This window comes from Bufo gargarizans, chromosome 3 (assembly GCF_014858855.1).
Source record: "Bufo gargarizans isolate SCDJY-AF-19 chromosome 3, ASM1485885v1, whole genome shotgun sequence".
In the NCBI taxonomy this organism is placed as follows: domain Eukaryota; kingdom Metazoa; phylum Chordata; class Amphibia; order Anura; family Bufonidae; genus Bufo; species Bufo gargarizans.
Window position 1 is genome coordinate 106,804,424 of NC_058082.1, and position 20,504 is coordinate 106,824,927.

At 45.0% G+C, this 20,504-nt stretch overlaps 1 protein-coding gene across 1 annotated transcript; it reads right to left on the minus strand.

Moving 5' to 3' along the window:
- Positions 1–530: 530 nt before the first annotated feature.
- Positions 531–19,709, minus strand: LOC122932238 (MYG1 exonuclease-like). The gene is made up of 7 exons (XM_044286531.1): positions 19,451–19,709; positions 4,989–5,101; positions 4,737–4,896; positions 3,659–3,808; positions 1,785–1,907; positions 1,469–1,650; positions 531–792 (listed from the first exon to the last, which is right to left on the minus strand). Exons 1-7 carry the CDS (start codon positions 19,670–19,672, stop codon positions 633–635), a joined length of 1,110 nt encoding a protein of 369 aa, XP_044142466.1. The 5' UTR covers positions 19,673–19,709; the 3' UTR covers positions 531–632.
- Between the last annotated feature and the right edge of the window lie 795 nt (positions 19,710–20,504).

Here is a 20,504-nt window from a genome sequence, read left to right on the forward strand (position 1 = left end):
TGGTTAGAACCCCGTTGGGCCTTTTGACATGGTTGGTGTTCCACGTGTTTTTCTTTGGTTGACTTGCTTCCCCTACTGCTTGTACACAAACTGAAGCTCTCGCTCCAGGCTGGAGGGGGGTATAGCTGCCAGGGTAGGAGCTAACAGCTTTATCTAGTGTCAACGCCTGCTAGAGGACATAGCTATACCCACGGTTCCTGTGTCCCCCAATGAAGAGCGAGAGAGATTTTATTGGTAAGTTATACAAAAAAAAAAAAAAAAAAATCTCCTTTTTTGAGTAGAAGCCTAGAATCCTTATATTATGCAGTATCTTATTGCTCTGGTATCAGAAACAAGACCCTACACTATTGTGGCTGAACTAGGGGACAATGGCTAACTTTTCCCAGCATATACATTAAACGTATGGTTCAGTGCTAGTAACTATGCCCGTGTTTAAACAAACCCATCTAAGGGTCAAAAAGGGCTACTGTGACCGACTATCCTGTTGAGTGCCTCAGGTTGTGCATGTACATGAACAGTCACACAACATGGTCAATACAAAAATATTTAGTGATGCCACATGGTATAAATACAAATTGTAGATTTTTCAGCATTGAATGGTACAGTTGGCTGTATCCTACGTAGTAACAACTCTAGGACGTCAATGCTTTCCGTGCCATCTCCAGAGCACCTTCCTGTGTCTCGTTTCCACCGATGAAGCCGCTGGCATGAACAAAGATGCAACCAGGAATGCCACTGATGGAGGAGAGATCATCTGCCCGAAGACCACGCCAATCCTCTGGTAGAGAAAGCCTAGGGAAGAGTACAAGAACAGCGTTTCCAAAAAGAACAAGGAAACAAGGACATCTGATTCTTCTAGAAAACCATCAACTATTCTCTTACATTTCAATGAGACTCATCTAGAAACAAAAATTTCAATTACACCAAATTATCAAAAATATCTAACAATGTGATTTTTAGCATAAGTAAAGCCCATTTTTCCCCTCTTATAGGGCCCATCTGTGAATAGTATACGTGCTCAGATACAGAGAAGGTCATAAGTTTGTGTGTGATATAAAAGGTCCTCTACTCAGTTTGCTTTACTACACCCATTTAATAGATCCCTTAGGGTCCATTCACACGTCCGTAGTGTATTGCAGACCCCTAATACACCCAGCCGGCACCACCCATAGAACTGCCTAATCTTGTCCGCAATTGCAGACAAGAATAGGACATGTTCTATTTTTTGCGGAGCCGCGGCCCAGAAGTTCAGGGCCGTGGCACGGAAATGCGGATGTGGACAGAACACTGTGCTGTCCGCATCTTTTCTGTCCCCATAGAGAATGAATGGGGACAGATGTGGATATGTGAATGGACCCTTAAGGTAAGTTAATTACAAGTATTTGTGAGCCTGTTATTTATGCAATTCCTTTATCTAGAAGAATATAATGCCCCATAACCAAATATGATAATTCATATTACTACTAACCGATTCTGAAAGGTGTTGGGGCCTGTGGGAACACACTGCACCCTCCACTTAGCGCTCTGATCTGGATAGATCACGTATTTAATTTGTTTCTCCAGATTGATTTCTTTTTCCACTTGGAATAAGTGCTCCTTCCATGGGCATCCACCTTGGGCCAAGATCACCACTTCTCCACTGCCATCCGCCTGTAAGAGACAGCAGTTGTCACTGCACATTACTGCCCCTAGAGGCAGACCAGAGACAAGTACACTGTCACTATGCTCAGGATTGGTCTCAGTTCCAAAATGCTGAGGCTAAAAATCAACCACTGCTACTGAACCTGGAATCGCTGTCTGATGGCTTCTTCCACCAAAGATCGAGCCGGCAGCCAAGAACGGTGGTAAAAGTCCAAGCGTGACACGAACTCTGTCCCTGCCAGTTCCATCGCCTTCTTAAATCCAGCCTACAAAGTAAATTTGTGAGAATACACATTACAATGAGAGCTGCATGTTCAAAGTTGTACAATTTATGCCATTTGCTCCACATAAGCGCCATGTACATTAAGACGAAACCAGTCACATAGTGAAATCACTCAGGCAGTGGGAGAGATAAGGCTGCGAGCCCCACCTATAACAGGCCATGTGACACAGGCTACCAGGTGGAACAGAATGCTACCAGCAGTACACAATGGCACATTCTAAACATATCAAGAAAAATAACTGAAATAAAAAGTGGCCTAAGATGGGAGGAAATGCCAAAAAACCCAAACCCTGTGGCATGTTTATAACCGGGGGAGCAATTCCTCCGCATGTGATCCGTTGCTAGCGGCAATCCCCAGTTATAGGTGGAGCTTGCAGCCCCATCTCTTCTCCCACTGCATGAGTGATCTCACTATGGAGGTATGTGGGAGCTTGGCTGCGAGTTAGCTCTTAGCACCATATAGTGTTCACACACCATAGGTGGTCTAGTGGTAGGACCCATGCCACACTGAGATACCTTGACGGTGTTGCAAAAAGGGCTCCGATGTGTTCCTTGCTGGAATACATTGGCTAAAGTCTGTTTTTAACATCAGCCTGAGGGATTAGCCAGTGTTGTCAGTTGCATATCATTGTGGTGCACCTTTTGCAGTAATTTATGTATTTGTATATTTTCATCCACACACTGCTCCATCTTGTGTAGGATGCCTTGTGGTTCATGTGGTCCGCTGCAGACATCCTCCATTGTAAGCATTTTATTTGCTGGGGATTGCCACTAGCAATGGATCACAAGCGGAGGAATTGCTCCCCCCGGTTATAAACATGCTACAGTGTTTGGGGTTTTTGAGCATTTCCTCCCACTTAGGCCACTTTATTTTAGTGATAGCCATAAAATGCATCTGTATAGCGCCACCTGCAGTTTGTTTGTTTTTCCTTATTTCTTTGACCTGCTCACTGAGATGGCCGCACATGCTCAGTTTCATCCTTCAGCTGCCTCCTGAGCTGTGATAGGCAGAGCATGGACACGCCCCCTTAGCTGCAGCAAAAAAGACACTCCCCTGAGCTGTCAGCTTGATATGAGTCTAGCAGAGCAATGAATGAGGAGATCTCTGGATCCATGTGAGGTACAGGGCCGGTTCTATTGTCATGTACTATAGGATGTACGGTTTTTATTTTTTACATTAGTTATTGGATAACCCCTTTAAAAAAGGTATTATTGGCAGCTTTTAGGATAACTAGCACAACCCTTTTAACATTTAGGCTCCAGGTACATCTGTTAATGCTCCCGATGCCAAGTGGAACGGCCCTTAGTGATAAAAGATTTCCAAAGAACATTAGCTTTTGATATGGATACAAACAAAAAACTGGATTTTCCAGTGTCTACATGTTGACGACTTATCCTCTGGGTCTTCAGCAGCAATTTTTGTATAATGCACTACAGGGAAAGTAATTAATTTTGTGGGGTGTACATCTCACAAAAACACCTAAAAATTACTACAACTGAATGTTTTTTGGCAAAAAATAAAAATTGACACTGAAAAAAGTACATGTGGCAACAATCTAAAACACTACACATACAATGGCGATTTTGAACACACAGTGAATGATACGCTCAGGGTATGTGAACAGATACTAAATGCACTCATTGCAATAGAATATATAAAAAATATCCACACACACATCCACATATCTCCACACACATTCTAGGAAACGTAACCACAATAGCAGGTCCTATTACTTCTGTGTCCTGATCAGGTTCATTCCAGCGTGGGTTGAGATGTCCAACTCGGGAGCTCAGGTTGGTGGTGATGTTGTATCTCTGCTCCCCATCAAACTGGGATACTCCATTGTCTATAGCATCGATTTCTTCAACAAAGTTCTCATACATCTAGGAAATAGAAAATATTAAAGATTTACACAATACATCCACGTATTGACTTCTTTAAAGAGTACGGACACTTTTGGGGCATTTTCTTTACTGAAAGGCATGTAGTTTCTCTACAAAAGTCATATTTGTAATTTCTTTTTTTTTTTAAACACATTTTCGACCTCTTGGCTTCTGTAGCTTCTATGTATTACAATACACAGCCAGAGCTCATCTGATGGCTTGGTCCCCAAATGGGTCCATAACTTGCAAGAAAAATTCAACTCATATGTCCAAAATCCGGAAACCTCAGACAGTCACTGCTAGATGGATTGTAAAGACTGCCTTGGAGCTCATGCACACGCTCGTTGCCGTTTTGCAGATCTGCATTTTGCGGAACGGAAGGTCCAGACCATAATAGAACAGTCCTATACTTGTCGGTAATGTGGAAGAGACTAGGACATGTTCTATATTTTTGAGAATGCCCTGGAATGGACATACGGATGTGGACAGCACACAGAGTGCTGTACGCATCTTTTGCAGGCCTACTGAATTGGTCCGCATCCGAAAAATATCCGAGTCAACTTTCTACAAGATTTATGGTTAGCAGAAAATGCCAGTGATGGCTAACCTCCGACACTCCAGCTGTGGTGAAACTACAACTCCCAGCATGCTCCACTCATTTCTATGGAGTTCTGAGCACAGCCAAGCAGGTGTACATCTCGGGAGTTGTAGTTTTACCACAGCTGGAGTGCCGGAGGTTAGCCATCACAGCTCTAGAAGAAAAGCAGCTTTTGCTGTCCATAAGCAACCAATCACAGCATAGCTTTCACTCCCTATTCTGCACATCTAAAATAAAAGCTGTGCCGTGATTGGTTGCTTTGGGCACCAGAGAGTTACTCTTTCAAACAGCTTTATAAATCCTCCCCTGCTTCAGTTTTGGGTCACTCGCCTTGTCATATAGGACTGGTATAATAGGGTCCTCCTCATCGGTTCCCAGGAGTGTGGCTAGTATCTGTGTGCCAAAGTGGGCATATACCAGGCCAGCACTGCTCAGCTTGGTAACCCACGGCTTGTCAGGATATAGACTGTTCATGGTTTCACAGAAAGATCTGCAAGATTTCAAAACATGTCGATGTTACAAAGGCAAGAAAAAAAAAAAAAAAAAAAAAAGGACAAAAGACATAGATAGATGTAGTCTCACCTCTGATGGTGGTCGTAGCGGTTCCGGGAAGGGTCATACTCGCCGCCCACATCGACAACTACATCACACTGCGATAAAAGCTGCGGGTCCCGGGTTCTAACAATCTCTGCATCCTGATAAAGGGCAATATACGTATTATATTCTTTATTTCATCTCAGAGGCTTCATGTACATTACATAGCAACAAGCTAGTCAGCGGTTAAAACAGTGAGGGTCCTGCTCGCAAGAGCTTACAATCCATCTATCCACATGTACACAAACACGCACATTTCACTCCACTATTCCCTTTGGGTAGGTGGTTTCTGGATAGAATTTGACATCACTCCATGTATACCACTTCCCGTCCTAAATCTTTACCTTCCTCCTTTCTTGGGACTTTGACCACAACAAACTGTTTCGCTTGACTTTCTCATTCATTCCATTCACTGCGATCAGAGAGGGAAGCGGGTGAGAGACTCCATTACAGGATCACACATGTGGACATCTTTATCTAGGTCTATCAAGAGAACAATACAGCTGTCATCCTAAATCTACTACTATTCTACTACCAGATAACACCTCACAGCAGCAATAAACTGACCATGGATCACCTATCTATATTAGGAGTTTTATCTCTGTGCCGACTTCTACAGAAGGACAGTAATTTTGTATATAGTTTTCTAGGGCATCGTACTGCTTAAATAAAAATAAATAGTTTTCTACGAATATTGAGTAAAAGTAAAAAAATAAAATTATGGAAGCGTCCCTTTAAAGTTTGGGTGTCAGAAAGGAGGCCATGGGGGTGCTCCATCGTCAGGACACTGCCCTGTCACATACAGTTGTGTCTGCACATTACATCCCTTTTATACTTAATGCACTCTTATGGGGTTTGTATGTCAGATAAGCTCGGCTATTTTACGGCAAGAGAACCCCCATTACATATCCCTCTGCATGGTGCCTACTGGGTTGGGTACTTTCACACTTGCGTTAAAGTTTTCTGGTATTGAGTTCCGTCCTAGGGGCTCAATGCCAGGAAAAACAAAAAAATAATCAGTTTTAGCCTAATGCATTCTGAATGGAGCTGTTTGCACACGGATTTCTGGATTCGGCAGGTAGTTACGTCCCTTAACTTACTGCAACAGCCAGATGTGAGGCTGATAACCACATGACTTGTCATACATTTTCTGATACAGTGCTACATGTATGCATGACCTGTACACTGAAGCCAAACAGCGCACTCTGCTGGTAATGGAGCATATCACAATTAAAATACTTAATGCAGCGTGGCCCTGTCTCTACAGAAGTCCTTAAAGGGAATCTCCAGGAATAAAATAAATAAGTTACATTATTATAAATATATTCCCAAATACCTTTTATTAGTTATAATGGCTCATATTGTCTGGGGAGCAATCATTAGGAGAAATAAAATGGCTGCTGTCCCATTAGTACTCACAAAACCCATCCTAAATCAGACAGCAGGACTTCAGAACACTGAGATAAAGAGCTGCCTCATCCTCCTCTCCTACTTGTAAGGGATTATTATCCTGAATACAGATAGGACCTTCAGCTGAATCTCTGTGGGAATGGAGTTCACAAGGAGACAAAGTACAGACAGGAGGTGGGGAAAATGATCAGCAGCTCTTGTATGCAGTCTCCATTACTATAGCCCCACATTACCGCAGTCTGACTGTCCCTCATGAACTCCATTTCCCACAGACATTCAGCTGAAGATCATATTAACTGTATTCAGGATCACAATTACTGACAAGTAGGAGAGGATGAGGCAGCTCTTTACCTCAGTGTTGTAAAGTAACTTGTCCTGCTGTGCGATTAGGACAGGTTGTGCGTGTCCTAATAGGACGGCGGCCATTTTATTTCTCCTAATTGTTCCCTAGACAAAATGAGTCATAACTAATTAAAAAGGTATTTGGGAATGTATTTATAATGTAATAATTAAGTATTTTCATTTTCTTAATTCACAGGTAACCCTTTTAACCAAGTACCTGTGCAACCTAAACCTAAGGTGGCAGTGGAGGTACGGGGAAAGCATAAAAAGCCTGTATTACAAAGTGCATAATTCCTTTGTTCCTATAGGGGATAATCCCCATCCAGAGTGGTCCATCAGCTACATAGTCCCCTTAAAATAGACATGCACACTCGGCCATGCACGGTTATTATGGAGTCGAGTGAAAAAGTGGACAACCTGTAATAAGTTTTACGACTAGCACACCTTCTGTTTTAATTCTTCACCATTTCCAGGATCTCTGCTTGCCATCTATGAATAGGGACTCAGTCAACATCAACAGGTTGCCTTCCTCTCTCGCCATGACATGTCACTAGACCGCCTCAGTCATGCGACATTACCTCAGATGAGAAAAGGATTCCCAACAGTGATGTCATGAAGACCCCGGCATAATTTTAAAGGCAAATTAAATTTGAAAAGTGGGTCACATTTTGTCCCATGAAAACTGTCTGATCCTCCATTTCCATAGGACCCCAATATATCCATGACCGGCTGTAGTTCCATCCCCTGCCCACACCAAGGCTTGCCTGGCATTCCTCCCTGGACCAGCATCCTTGGCATTAGGCCTCACGTACACGACTATGTATTTTGTGATCCACAAGATACAGGTGAGAGACATTTTTGTTCGTTTTTTTTACTGATCCACTGATTTCAAAGTGTCCGTGGTCTGCATTTAGTGGCCAAGTATAGGACATGTTCTATCTTTTTGTAGAACAGACATACAGATACTTAAGATACACGGATCATCCGCACTTCATCTGCTGGTAGGTAGTTCATGTTAACCCTTTGTCTTCTGGGTTACATTTCTGTATGTGGTTTTTCAAACTTTATTAAAAAATAAAATATAAAAAACTTTTGAATGAGAGAATTTCTGGCACACACCTTTACGCTGTTGGCACTGCTAAACCAACAATAGCTTTAATTGTTTAAAGGGAACCTGTCACTAGATTTTTGTGCCCTAGACCCCCAGCATTGTGTAATACTGCTGGGCTAAAAGGGTTTTCCATAAGTTCAGTAGTGATTATCTATCATTACTGGATGTCAAATGGGCACCACCCCGCTAATATGCCGTTTTCAAGAGCTGCTGTGCAGGTGTAGTCACCACATCTGGTTACTGCAGCACTGCTACAGTTCACTTGAATGCTGCAGTAACCAGGCATGGCCTCTAGGCGGTGTACAGAGCTGGCAGACAGCAGCTCTTGAAAACAGCTGCGCGGTAGCGGTGATCTGATACTGGTGATGTAGCCTAAGGATAGACGATCTATACATTTTGCTGTCAGATCTCACCATTAGAACAATGGGGGACATTTACTATTCATGTTATGCCAGAATTATGGTGTAAAATATGACAAAAATAATGGCATTTTGATTTGCACCAAATAGATCAGCTCTTTTTTTATTTTATTTTTTTCACCAGAAAGAATGAAACATGCCAGAACAGTGTTTTGAATGTTAAAGTGTGCGTGGCTACTAAATTGGCTTATATTGCCCCCCCATTTATTAACTTGTGTTCGGCTTATGAGGTGCAAAATGTAGTGCCAAGTTAAGCCTGCTTCTGTGGTAGTGTAAATTGCTAAAAAAAAGGCAGACAGCAGATCAGATAGACGTGACTTATTAAAAACATTTTACATGTCTCATATTGGCCCATACAAAATCAGTTGAGCACGGATGCATCGTCACAAATACAGATAAATATCTGATTTTAACAATTTGGCATATATAAAAAATAAAATAAAAAGTGTGGGGGGGGGGGGCTGGGGAGCCTCTCTTCTTCTGTGGTTTTCAGAGTCGAAAAGCCCCCCCCCCCCCATCCATTCCTCAGACTTTCCTTGCTTGCTTGGCTGAAAAGCATATGCGATCTTCATGTATAATTATATCTTCTGTTTTTTTTTTTTTTCATACCTCGTGACAATATCCAAGAACAGTCACCAACACCGAAGTAAAAAGGGTGGGAAATTTAGGGGTGCTGTCATGGACTCTTGAAAATCAAATTACCGGTAAGTGTAATTATCATTTTTCCCCTATCGTCCATGACAGCACCATGAGAGATCCCAGAAAAAAGTAGGGTGGGACCACGGCCTGGAGAACCTTGCGACCAAAGTCAGAAGGAGAAGAAAGATCCAACCTATTAGTGCTTAAAGAAGGTCAAAGGAGATGACCAAGTTGCAGCTTTGCAGAGGTCTTGGATTAAAGCTTCTGCTCTCTGCCCAAGAAGTTGCCACCGCTCTTGTTGAGTGAGCCGACCATCCCCGGGGGAAATCTGCTTCCATAGGGAAACATAAGATAGCCTGCCTTATCCACCTTGCTAATGAACTTTTGCTAGCTGATTTTCCTTTATTAAGGCCTGCAAGTTGCATAAAAACAAATAAATTGTCTTCCTCCACCTCTTGGTAAACTCTAAGTAAGCCAGTACACATCTCCTAAAATCCAAATGATAGAGTTCAGCTTCCTTAGGGTGATCACAAAAGGAAGGGAGAAACACTTCCTGGCCCTTGTTTAAATAAGAGACTACTTTGGGGAGAAATGCTGGATCGGGGCGCAGAGTAATGCTGTCCTCCTGAATGGACATATAAGGAGGGATGATTGAAAAAGCTTGCACCTAATTTCTTGGCCAATGTGATGGCCACTAAGACACATTTTAATGCTAGAATCTTAATGGGGACTTCAGAGAGGGGTTCAAAGGGCGCTTTAACCAAAGCCTGAAGGACCAGGCCAAGGTCCCAAGGAGGGACCCTAGAGATCCTAGCCAGGATGTTCCTAGCAAGGGCCTTACAAAATCTAAAACAATCAAAGGATGAGAAGCTAGACTCGAATCAAAATCTGAACTTTTAAAGGTACTTAAGGCCAACCCCTTAGCTAAACCGCTCTGGATAAACTCTAATATCCTAGGAATGCCAAGCCGACAAGAAGGTGAATGAGAAATCCTTAAAAATGTAAAGAAAAACGACCATACTCTAGCGTAGGGGGGGGGGGGGGGGAAATGTATCACTGGGCCTTGACACAAGAGATCCTGAGTTTCCGGAAGGACCCATGGCTCCCTGACAGACAGTTTTAACCAGGTGATCCATGCTCAACAGGGCTATCAAGATCACAGAAGCTCTGTCTTCCCTTATTTTGTTCAACACCCTGGGAATCAATTGTAATGGAGGGAAAGCATACAGAAGACCTCTGCCCCAGGGCTAAAGGAAGGCATCTACTGCTGTGGGAGAATCCCCTGTACAAAGGGAATATAATTTTTTCACCTCCCTGTAGCAAAGTGGTCCATGTCTGGCAACCCCCACAGGCTTACTATCTTTGCAAATATGTCCTGATTCAAGGACCACTCCCTCTGGTCTAGTATGTATCAACTTAGGTAGTCTGATTTTCAGTTGTCTATACCCCCAATATGAAGGGCTGATATTGGAAGGGAAGGTGTTGTCACCAAGGGAAATATTTGATTCGTAATTCCCATCAACTCCTTGGATCCTGTTACCCCCTGATGATTTAAGTAGGCCACCACGGAACCATTGTCAGACAAACCCCTTAAATGTCGGTTCTGAAGCCAAGCCAGGATCTTCTGCAGAGTCTTCAGAACTGCTGTCAATTCCTTTGCATTGGAAGAAATCTCCCAATCTGCACTGCCCAGGATCCCTCAAAGACTCTGTCCAGAACATGGGCCCCCCACCCAGACAGACTGGGGCCTGTAGTGATTACTAAAGGGTTTACCACCTTCCACAGGACCCCCTGATCTAGATTCTCCTGTATCAACCACCATTCTAGTCACCGATGGGTCTTCCTGGAGATTAGAATCTTGCTGTTCAGCTCCTCTGGTCTCCCTGACCATGACTGGAGAATCTCCCACTGGAGATCCCTGGAATGAGCTTGAGCCCACAGAACTGCTGGAATGCATGAGTCAAGGTACCGAGGACGGACATAGCTTTCTTGACTGAAACGCAAGGGCATAGAATTAGATCTCGCACCAATGACCTTATTTTGTTCATTTTGTCCAAGATCAGAAAGTATCTCTGGGAGGTCGAGTTGAGCAAAATCCCCAGTAACCTCTGCGACTGTAGGGGGATCATCTTGGATTTCTCCATGTTTACTATCCAACCCAATGATTACAGGATCTGAATTACTTGGTCTGCCTTTGAAAGACAACTCTGCCTACTATTAAAAAAAAAAAAAAAAAAAAACGTCCAGGTAGGGAACAAACAAGATGGCTGCTCACATAGGAGAGGACATCTCCACCACCAACTTTGTAAATATGCAGAGAGCCATAGAAATCCAGAATGGAAGCACCTGGAACTGAAAGTGTCTTACTCTCCCCATGTAGCTGGCCAGCTAAGACCTGGCCTACGTTGCTAGTATAGCTATATGAGTCCTAATATGTGTTTAGTACTGCTAATAAAGCTTATTTGAACTGAGTCCAGACATCATAGGAATAGCTATAGACAGATCGACAGACAGAAAATTAGGCAAAAAATTTAATAAAAATCTAAATCAAGAGAATGGGGGGAGCTTGTGCTCCACGGTATGAATGTAGCAGAGGTCATACATGCGTGCTGCTTCTCATTCAGCTCTATGGAGATAGTTGAGCTCCATTCAATGGGGATCATGGGCCTCTGTTCTTGTGATTGAGAACTGGACCCACGACTATAAGTGAGGCATGGATGGGAATGATTGCACTTCCTACACATGATCTAATAGACAAGGGGCAGTAATATTTTTTAGGAAAGCGGCGAGATCCCTTGCCCGCAGGGCTATTGTGCAGTTTTGATTTTATATTATATCAGGGATAGAGATCTTTCAGCACTCCATTTGCTCTGCTTTTTTTCAGAAATTTCAAAGAAGTCAATAGGGCATGCTGGGAATTGTAGTTTCACAACAGCTAGTGTGCCGATGGCTGCTGACCCCTGTGTCATGGGTACCATTGCTGCCCAAAAAATAATAGGTGGTGGTCTTCTACTGTATTCCACATGGAGATGCTTAAAGGGGTCAGTCACTTTTTGAAGCCCCCTTTACAATGCCATAAACAAGTGGGTGCTGGGAAACCTGCTGTCCATGGACTCCATGTACAAACAGTGGCCACCAGAAGCAGCCGCGTATACAGAAATCAAGATGGCGGAGGTCACGTCATTTACCCGTGTGCCCGGCTGTGTCCTCTTCTGTGCCAGCTCAGACAGCATTCAGCGCATGTGCAGATACAGGGGGTCCTGCTGCATGTCTGCACATGCGCTGAATGCTTTCAACTGCCATTTTCATTACTATGAACGTGATGCTGGAGTCAACTGTTTACACACAGAATCCATTCAAAGGGCCCAAGAACTGGTAAGCTGCACTAGGAGATGGGGAAGAGATGGATTTCCTATGTCAGTGCCCCGCAGTGTACGGCATAAAGGGGGTCACCCATTCAATCCATTGAAAATAAATGGCGGCACGCTCCCCTGGATGCCATATAACCAATGTATTCTCTATGTAACATGGACCCCACAGAGCACCATACAGAGACACAATGAGCGGCAGGGACTCTGTGCCCGGATTCATCCAGACTGGAGATTGCTACGTCACACCTGATCGTCTGGGCCCCGGAGTGAGATGGCCCAGATATATGAAGGGGAAGATGATGCTTAATAAATCCAACACATCCCAGGCCCACAAAGTCAAATCCATGTCCTCTAGGAGCTGTATTAGACAGGAGTTATAATTTATGCCGGTTCCTGGTGTAAATTATAGTAAGTCCGGGGGAAGCTTCGCTCTTCACCTTTTTTTTTTTATATTCTTTATTTTCAGTTTTCAAGAAAAAAAAGAATACAAATTAACAGTGTTTACATAGAATTGGCCATCAATAAATCTTCTCCCATAACACTTATAGTACATCTTGGTTGACTGCTGACATCAGTTATGGGTTTAAATTCAAACAGTTATCGTATACTCCTCTTAGGTGAAAGGTAATACAAGTTATCCTGCTGTAGTTAGTCAAGTGTCCTCCCTTAAACCTTCTGCGTAGGTTATGAAGAGGAGCCCCAATACAAGGCCAGAGAAAGAAGGAAAAAAAAAGAAATTAGACAAAAGATAAAGAGACAGTAGTAGACAGTGATTGAAGACAGAGAAAGAGAAGAGAGGGAGGAAGGGGAGTGTAGGGGGGGGGGGGGACCTTTTTGAACCACTTTGCTAAATTGTCGAGAAGCACAAAAAGTTGCATATTATGGTGTAAATACAGCATGTGCCACAATCTGACTTTTCCGCCACTATTGTACACACAAACTTAATCATGCGGTTTTCCTACAGACAAAGCCGGGAGGGGATCCAAAAAGAAAAAGTTTAATATCAGGGAAGTGAAAAAAATAAGAGACTAATAAACTAGGAGATAACCATTTTAGATACTGAGCAGTTGGCAGGAAGCATCATGGCGGCCAGGCTGTGGTGATGTCACAAAGCACTGACCTACAGCAGGTTCCTCTGTATGACATCACAATGTTCAGGAACCTAGAAGACACCTCTGCACAGTCAGCTCAGCGCCATTTTCTTGAGTTCACACCTCGGTGTAAACTGCATTTTGGCTCCGGAAGAGAGAACTGGATTTTTCTTCTAGTGTTTGCTTCCGATTGTTTTTTTCCTTTGATATTTTTCCCTTAAGGCCCAATAATATCGGGGCCACTTGAGGACAATTTCATCAGGTCCGGCTCGGGAAACCAGAGATGGGATCCCGGGAATTACGACAGCTAAACGCCGATAACAACTCCTGGCTCAGTCGGCCCGAGAACGAGGGTAAGTGATGCTCTGAAGAAGAATTAGGCAGACTTTAATTTCATTATCTGTAGTGGGGACAACCAGTCTAAACTCCAACAGGACACATGGGTGCAACTATGTCATCTGGTCATAACCGAGATGTAAAAGGGGGTGAACATTGAGATGTTACAATAATACAACCGCCTGCATCTGTCATGAACAGATCCGGTTGTATTATGACTTACATTGTGTGTCAGGACGGATCCGTCTTGCTCCACACCACTTCGCGGACAGATTCTGTCCGCAATGGGAGTGCAACCAAACAGAACGCATTTTGGCGCACTCCATTTCACTCAGTTCAGTTTTGTCCCTATTGACAATGAATGGGGAGAAAACTGAAGTGTTTTCATCCGCTATTGAGATCCTATGATGGATCTCAAAAGTGGAATTGAAAACAGATGTAAAAGTATCCTTACACTGGTTAAAGCGGTTGTCCAGACTTTAAGTGACAGTCTATCCTCATAATAGGATCACAGGATGCTCAGCAGGGGGTCCGGCACCCCACATCCTTGTCGATCAGCTTTTCCGTGTAGCTCTGTCACCAGCGCTAATCACAGCTCTCATTGACTTCAGTGACAAGCGCTGGACTCTACAATGCTGATCGTGCAATGACGTTTCAGCTGATCAGTGTGCGGGAGAGGTGTCCAATTACTGACAATCAGCTATAGATGAACTGTCCTGAGAATGGACTATCACTTAAAAAAAGCTGGACAACCCTTTTTAACAGGAACCAAAAAGACCACCTAAGTCACTATGTCCAGGCTACAACAGCAGACAGATATAGAAGAAATACTAGATAGAACAGAAGATGGGCTCCAGATACTGGAAATACTTCCATTAGTCTTAATTTCTTTGCTCTTTTAGGTCAGACTATCCTGCGAGAGAGATTAAGATCAACTCAGAGAACATCTGCGAGAGACAGGCAACATCCCAATGTCTCCGGAGTCAGAGCTCCACCTCGGCAATTACCATCTGCCAGGGAGAGAAGCCGCTCCCCAATAAGAGCTGAGCCGGCCCAAGACCCCCGACCATCTGGGGAGAGCAGCCGTGAGAGTGCCGAGTCCACCACCCCCGAGTTCCACCATCCTCGGCCCATACCACCGAGCCGCAGGACCACGGAGATGCAGCCACCCAGGAGGTCTCCCATACACCCTGCAGAAAGCCTATTTGACATCTTAATACAGAGGATGGGCACCATGAGACCTCAGGCCATACCACCGCCAGAGCCCCCAACACCGGCTCCACTGGGTGTGCCCCACCAGCCTCCACCAAGCTCCAGGGCCCAGCAAATTGGAGACCTCCCTGCAAGGACCATCAATGCAGAGGAGAGACAGTCATGCATCATCTGCCTCACCGATTTCATCCAGGGTGAGCAGGTGACATCCCTGCCCTGCGGCCATTTATTCCATCCTACCTGTATCGCCCAGTGGCTCCAAAACAGCCACCGCTGTCCCCTGTGCCGCAGGGACTGCTTTTAGCGGCTCAAAAAACGTCACCATCTTCTGTCAAATACCACCAAGACAGAAAAAAACTGCACGGGGCGCCGAGGGGGCGTGGAAATTGCTGTAAGAGTCTTTGGAGTTTGCCCAGGTAAGTGACTTTTACATGTAGCAAAATTTACATCATTTTCTCACTTACCCTTTTCTTGACATATATATTTGTTTTTTAGATTCCCACCTATGGGATGACTCCATCTTGGTCACCATCCAATTTCATGCACATAAACAGCAATGACAAAACCACTGCAGGTGCCGTGTTCTGCGGATGTAGCACCTGGGTCAGTCTCTGGACCTCCTGATCTGCAAAATTCTCTTCTTCTACTCCTCAAAAAAAGACTAATCAACACCGACAGCATCAGAGGAGAGACCTGCAAGGCTGCCTCATATCCACCTACCTCTCACCTGAAGAACATCACCTAAAGGTGGAGAACACACTTTCGTCCACTGCATCTACAAGGCCTACAAGACTTGATAATGAGTATCCCTTCTCCAAGTTCCAAATTCCTGCTTGATCCATCAGCACCTGCCATGGGGACTTTCTAATGGACTGTAATAGACCACGTAACATCTCTGGTCCATCTCCACTGCTTGATGAATAAATATTGCTGGTGACTTATCGTACTTCTGCTCGTCCATTCTTAGTGATGAGTGAATGTTTCTTTCTCCATCTTTCTGATCACAGCGGCTGCCTTCCATTTTCCCCCAGCAAGGGGCAGGGCTTGCTCCCTGTAATACTGCATGGGCCTCCTTTTTGGGTGCTGTCCCCTCCAGGTATTCCCTAGACTTGAGTCATGAAATTGTGTTTTCTGACGTTTTTAACAGGAACCTGTCATGTCACACGGTCAAATAATCATTTATTCATGTCCAGTGTTTGTCCAACAACCCACAGGTGTACTTTTTAGATCTAAAGGTGTAAACCACATTACAGTCATGCGACATATTAAGGCTACTTTCACACTAGCGTTCGATCGGATCCGTTCTGAACGGATCCGCTCATATTAATGCAGACGGTGGCTCCGTTCAGAACGGATCCGTTTGCATTACCATGAACAAAAAAAAAAAAAAAAAAAATTTGATCCGTTTTGACTTTATATTGAAAGTCAATGGGAGACGGATCCGTTTGAAAATTGAGCCATACTGTGTCAACTTCAAACGGATCCGTCCCCATTGACTTACATTGTAAGTCTGGACGGATCCGTTTGCCTCCGCACGGCCAGGCGGACACCCGAACGCTGCAAGCAGCGTTCAGGTGTCCGCCTGCTGAGCGGAGCGGAGGACAGACGGAGCCATACTGATGCATTCTGAGCGGATCCGTATCCACTCAGAATGCATTGGGGCTGTACGGATCCGTTCGGGGCCGCTTGTGAGAGCCTTCAAACGGAACTCACAAGCGGAGCCCCGAACGCAAGTGTGAAAGTAGCCTAAGGTGCACCAATTCATACACTTGGCGCAGGCACACAAAGCAAAGCCAGACTTAAAACCAAAACAACTTTAAATGATAACATATTCAAGCATTAAGGGGGTAATTTATCGTGCTCTATGCATATGAAAAGAGCGCTTTAGTTGAGGAGACTTATAAGCCATCGATGCTCCTCTGGAATTCTGGGAAGAAAGATATGCAAATGTTGCATCCAAGAACTGCCCATGTAACATCCCTTGCGAAGGAAAGTATTTGGCTCCACCTTTAGGCTACTTTCACACTTGCGGCAGGACGGATCTGACAGGCTGTTCACCCTGTCGGATCCGTCCTGCCGCTATTTCGCCATTGACTACAAATGGGACGGGCGGAGCTCCGGCGCAGTACGGCAGTTCGCAGCAAGAGGCCGCCGGACAAAAAAGTCGGACATCCAGGACTTTAAGTGCGGCGGCCTTTGGTCGTGCACTGCCGGAGCTCTGCCCCAGTTCCTATTTTAGTCAATGGGGACGAAGCGGCAGGCACAGCGATAGGACGGATCCGACAGGGTGAACAGCCTGTCGGATCCGTCCTGCCGCAAGTGTGAAGGTACCCTAAAGGTGGAGCCAAATACTTTCCTTCGCAAGGGATGTTACACAGGCAGTTCTTGGCTGCTACATCGCCTGACCAATTATTATTTTTTTAACCATAAGGCCTGCTGGGCAGAGTTAACGATAGCGGCTCTGGCAGATAATCTAACAGCGTCTGCAGAGACATCTGCTAAAAAGTCTGCTGCCTTAACAATAACTGTTCTCTGGGGACTCCATCTTTAATCTGAGAATCGAGCAGTTTGATCCATAAAACCAGGGCTCTGGCTGTGCAAGTAACGGCAATATTAAGAGGCCTCCAGCGATTCCCATGTACGTCTCAAAAAAACTGTCTGCCTTCCTATCCATAGTGTCTTTTAACTGACCCAAATCAAAGGGGAGGGAGAATCTACGGGAGACCTTTGCTATAGGACCATCAATCTTTGGGGCCGATCCCAAGATTGACAATCTGACTCCTCAAAAGGGATACTTCCGCTTCACAGATGAGAGAATAAAACTCAGTTTAGAATGTCATATGCCCCAGTACATACCCTCAATCCATACCGCAGGGGTAGGAGGCTCCTTCTGGTCACCAGTACTCTTCACGACCTTCAACAGCCTGGATCTGGACCTTCCCCAAAAAGATCTCGGCTTGTGGCTGGGTATCTGAATTTAGTCTGGTCTGCAGGAACAAATCTCACATGCTCTCGCGCACATGACCCACCCGGCCCATCCTCTTATTATAATATCACTCCACACCCAGGCATTTCCACCCAGTTAGTACACGGGGTGAGGGAAGAGTGAGGCGGAGGTGGACTAGGCAGCTCATCGCGTGTCTCCTCGGCACGTACTGAAGTCAGGCTACAAGTGGGAAGATGAAGGCAGACGCTCAGTACAGATGCCCTGCTTCCCAGTATAGTGCCCAATGGTGCCACCCACGTCTTTGGGGTTATGGAGCGTGGAAGCCTCCTGGCACCCCCAGCTTAAAAAAAGAGGGGCTTCTTTTTTATACCTGAGGGTTTCACACATGCAGCGAGCGTCATGGCCAGGATGTCTCTTGTGTCAAACAGCAGAGATCCTGGGACTAATTACCATGACAGCAATAATGCCAATCGCGGTAATTAAAGGGTTTAGATGCTGTGATCATGGCATCTAAATGCGCAAAAACGTGGAAGCTACCGATGCCCCGTGCGGCCAGTGGAAGCACCAGTAGTTGCACTGAACACGATGAGCCTTGCTGATTAGGCTGATCGTGTTCATGCTGCAATTCTTATTTTGGCCACCAGATGGCAGGCCAGGATAAGAAGTGAGCAATTTCTAATGTAAACCCCATTTTCAAAATCCCTGATAGTATATAATGATAAATTTAAAAAAAAACATAATTTAGGCTAGTTTCACACTAGCAGCAGGGGAGCATGGCAGACTGTTCCAGCTGTCGGATCCTGTCCTGCCTCTAGTTCACGTGTGGCCCCCGAACTGCCAGCTCTGTCCCCATTGACTATTAAGGGGGCGGGGGCGAAGGTCTGGCGGCAGCCGAACTAAAAGTACTGCATGTCGTAGCTTGACAAAGGCTCCATTGAGAGAGCTGAAATGCTGTTGGATGTAATAAAATCCACCTTTTTCACCACAAGACCAGCGTGCTGCCCTCATTTCACCGATTTTGTTCTACTGTTCCTGGCCCAGGAATTCAAGTGAGATTTGCACCTGGCAACCTAAAGAGTGCTGCTTCTATCTATATCTATCTATATCTATATCTATATCTATATCTATATATATATATATATATATATACACACACACATACACACACACACACACACATATACATATATACACACACACACACACACTCCAGTATTGAAAGGGTTAACACAAGTGTGAACTTGTCTTACCCTTATCAATAATGTTAATCGAAATGAGACACTTTCTGTCCCTGACTAGGCTTTGTGACAGGTTATACTGGGGACATTGACACTTGGTGTTTGGTATATCTATCGCACACACCTCATCAAAACCTGCCGCCCTGTGTAAGGAAGGCCTATCACAGGGACAAGGTAACCCCTCTGCAGCCCAAAACAAAGATGGCCTTTGGCTAATAGGCAGCGGTGAGAAGCTGGAGCATGGCGGGGACTAGGAGGGTTAACCCCATAGGACCCAGCACACGGTGGTATAGGCGGCCGCCTATAGGCGCACCTGTCAGAAGGCGGCACTCACTCTGTACGGCTCCAGCGTCCCCAGCAGGTAACACGCCAGCGCCTCGTCGCAGTGGAAGGTCCCGTTGTGGGTGCCGATTTTCAGCGCCATGGGTCGTTCCTCCCGTCGGGGCCGCTTTGGGTCTTCCGGCATCAAGAGTGGAGAGAAGCCGCCTGCAGAGACGGAGAAGCTGGAGCGGCGGAGCAGATGGACCGTGCGGGACTGCACGACCCGCCACACCATGTGGAACCAAATAGACCGTGGAGCGGAAAGGGTAAAGGTGTGGACCCAACACTTCCGGGCGCCGCTGCAGCCATGGAGAGTCAGGGAGCTTGCCCATAGTAGCGCTCTGTGCGGCTCCTACCCCGGCCCTGCTATCCTGATTTTATAGCACTAGTCAGCCCTATTAACCAGTTCCTGACCAGACATTTTCTCATTCTCTTTAGTACATGCATCCAAAGCTATACCATTCTTTACCTTGTGCTTTTTTAAAATAATCTTTGCATCTTTTTTACCATTTTTAATTCTAAAAAAAAAGAGGGGGGGGGGGGGGTTGTCTGTTTTTTTTTTTTTTTTTATAGCACAAAATTAAAGGGGTTATCCAATATCTACCACATGCCCCTCATATAGATATAGATTATACTTACCGGACATGGCCGCCGATGCATCTCATCCTCACCATCACAGCCTGCTATTGGCTGCTCCACCGTGGTATTGGGGGTGCATGTGTTAGACACTGGAAAACCCCTTCAAACTAAAATACTTTATTTTTTTTAATGTACTCTTTTCCATGATGGTGATTTTGATATAGGGGATCTGTAGAAGCCGCAGTCGGAGTGTTCTGTTATTACTATTTTTATATATATTTTAAACTTTGGCTATATCACATAGGGCTACTTGCACACTGGCGTTTTGTGCGGCTCAGTCATGGACGGATCCGTTCAGATAATACATGTTATAAGGGAAAATAATAATGATCGGGTCTCCATCCCGATCGTCTCCTAGCAACCGTGCGTGAAAATCGCACCGCATCCGCACTTGCTTGCAATTTTCACGCAGCCCCATTCACTTCTAT

Excerpts from the sequence above, each read along its gene's own strand:
- LOC122932238 (XM_044286531.1), bottom strand. The coding sequence starts at position 19,672 with ATGGTGTGGCGGGTCGTGCAGTCCCGCACGGTCCATCTGCTCCGCCGC. Across the intron at positions 4,897-4,988 it reads CGCTACGACCACCATCAGAG|ATCTTTCTGTGAAACCATGA; the intron begins GTGAGACTACAT and ends GAAATCTTGCAG. Across the intron at positions 1,651-1,784 it reads CCATCAGACAGCGATTCCAG|GCGGATGGCAGTGGAGAAGT; the intron begins GTTCAGTAGCAG and ends TGTCTCTTACAG.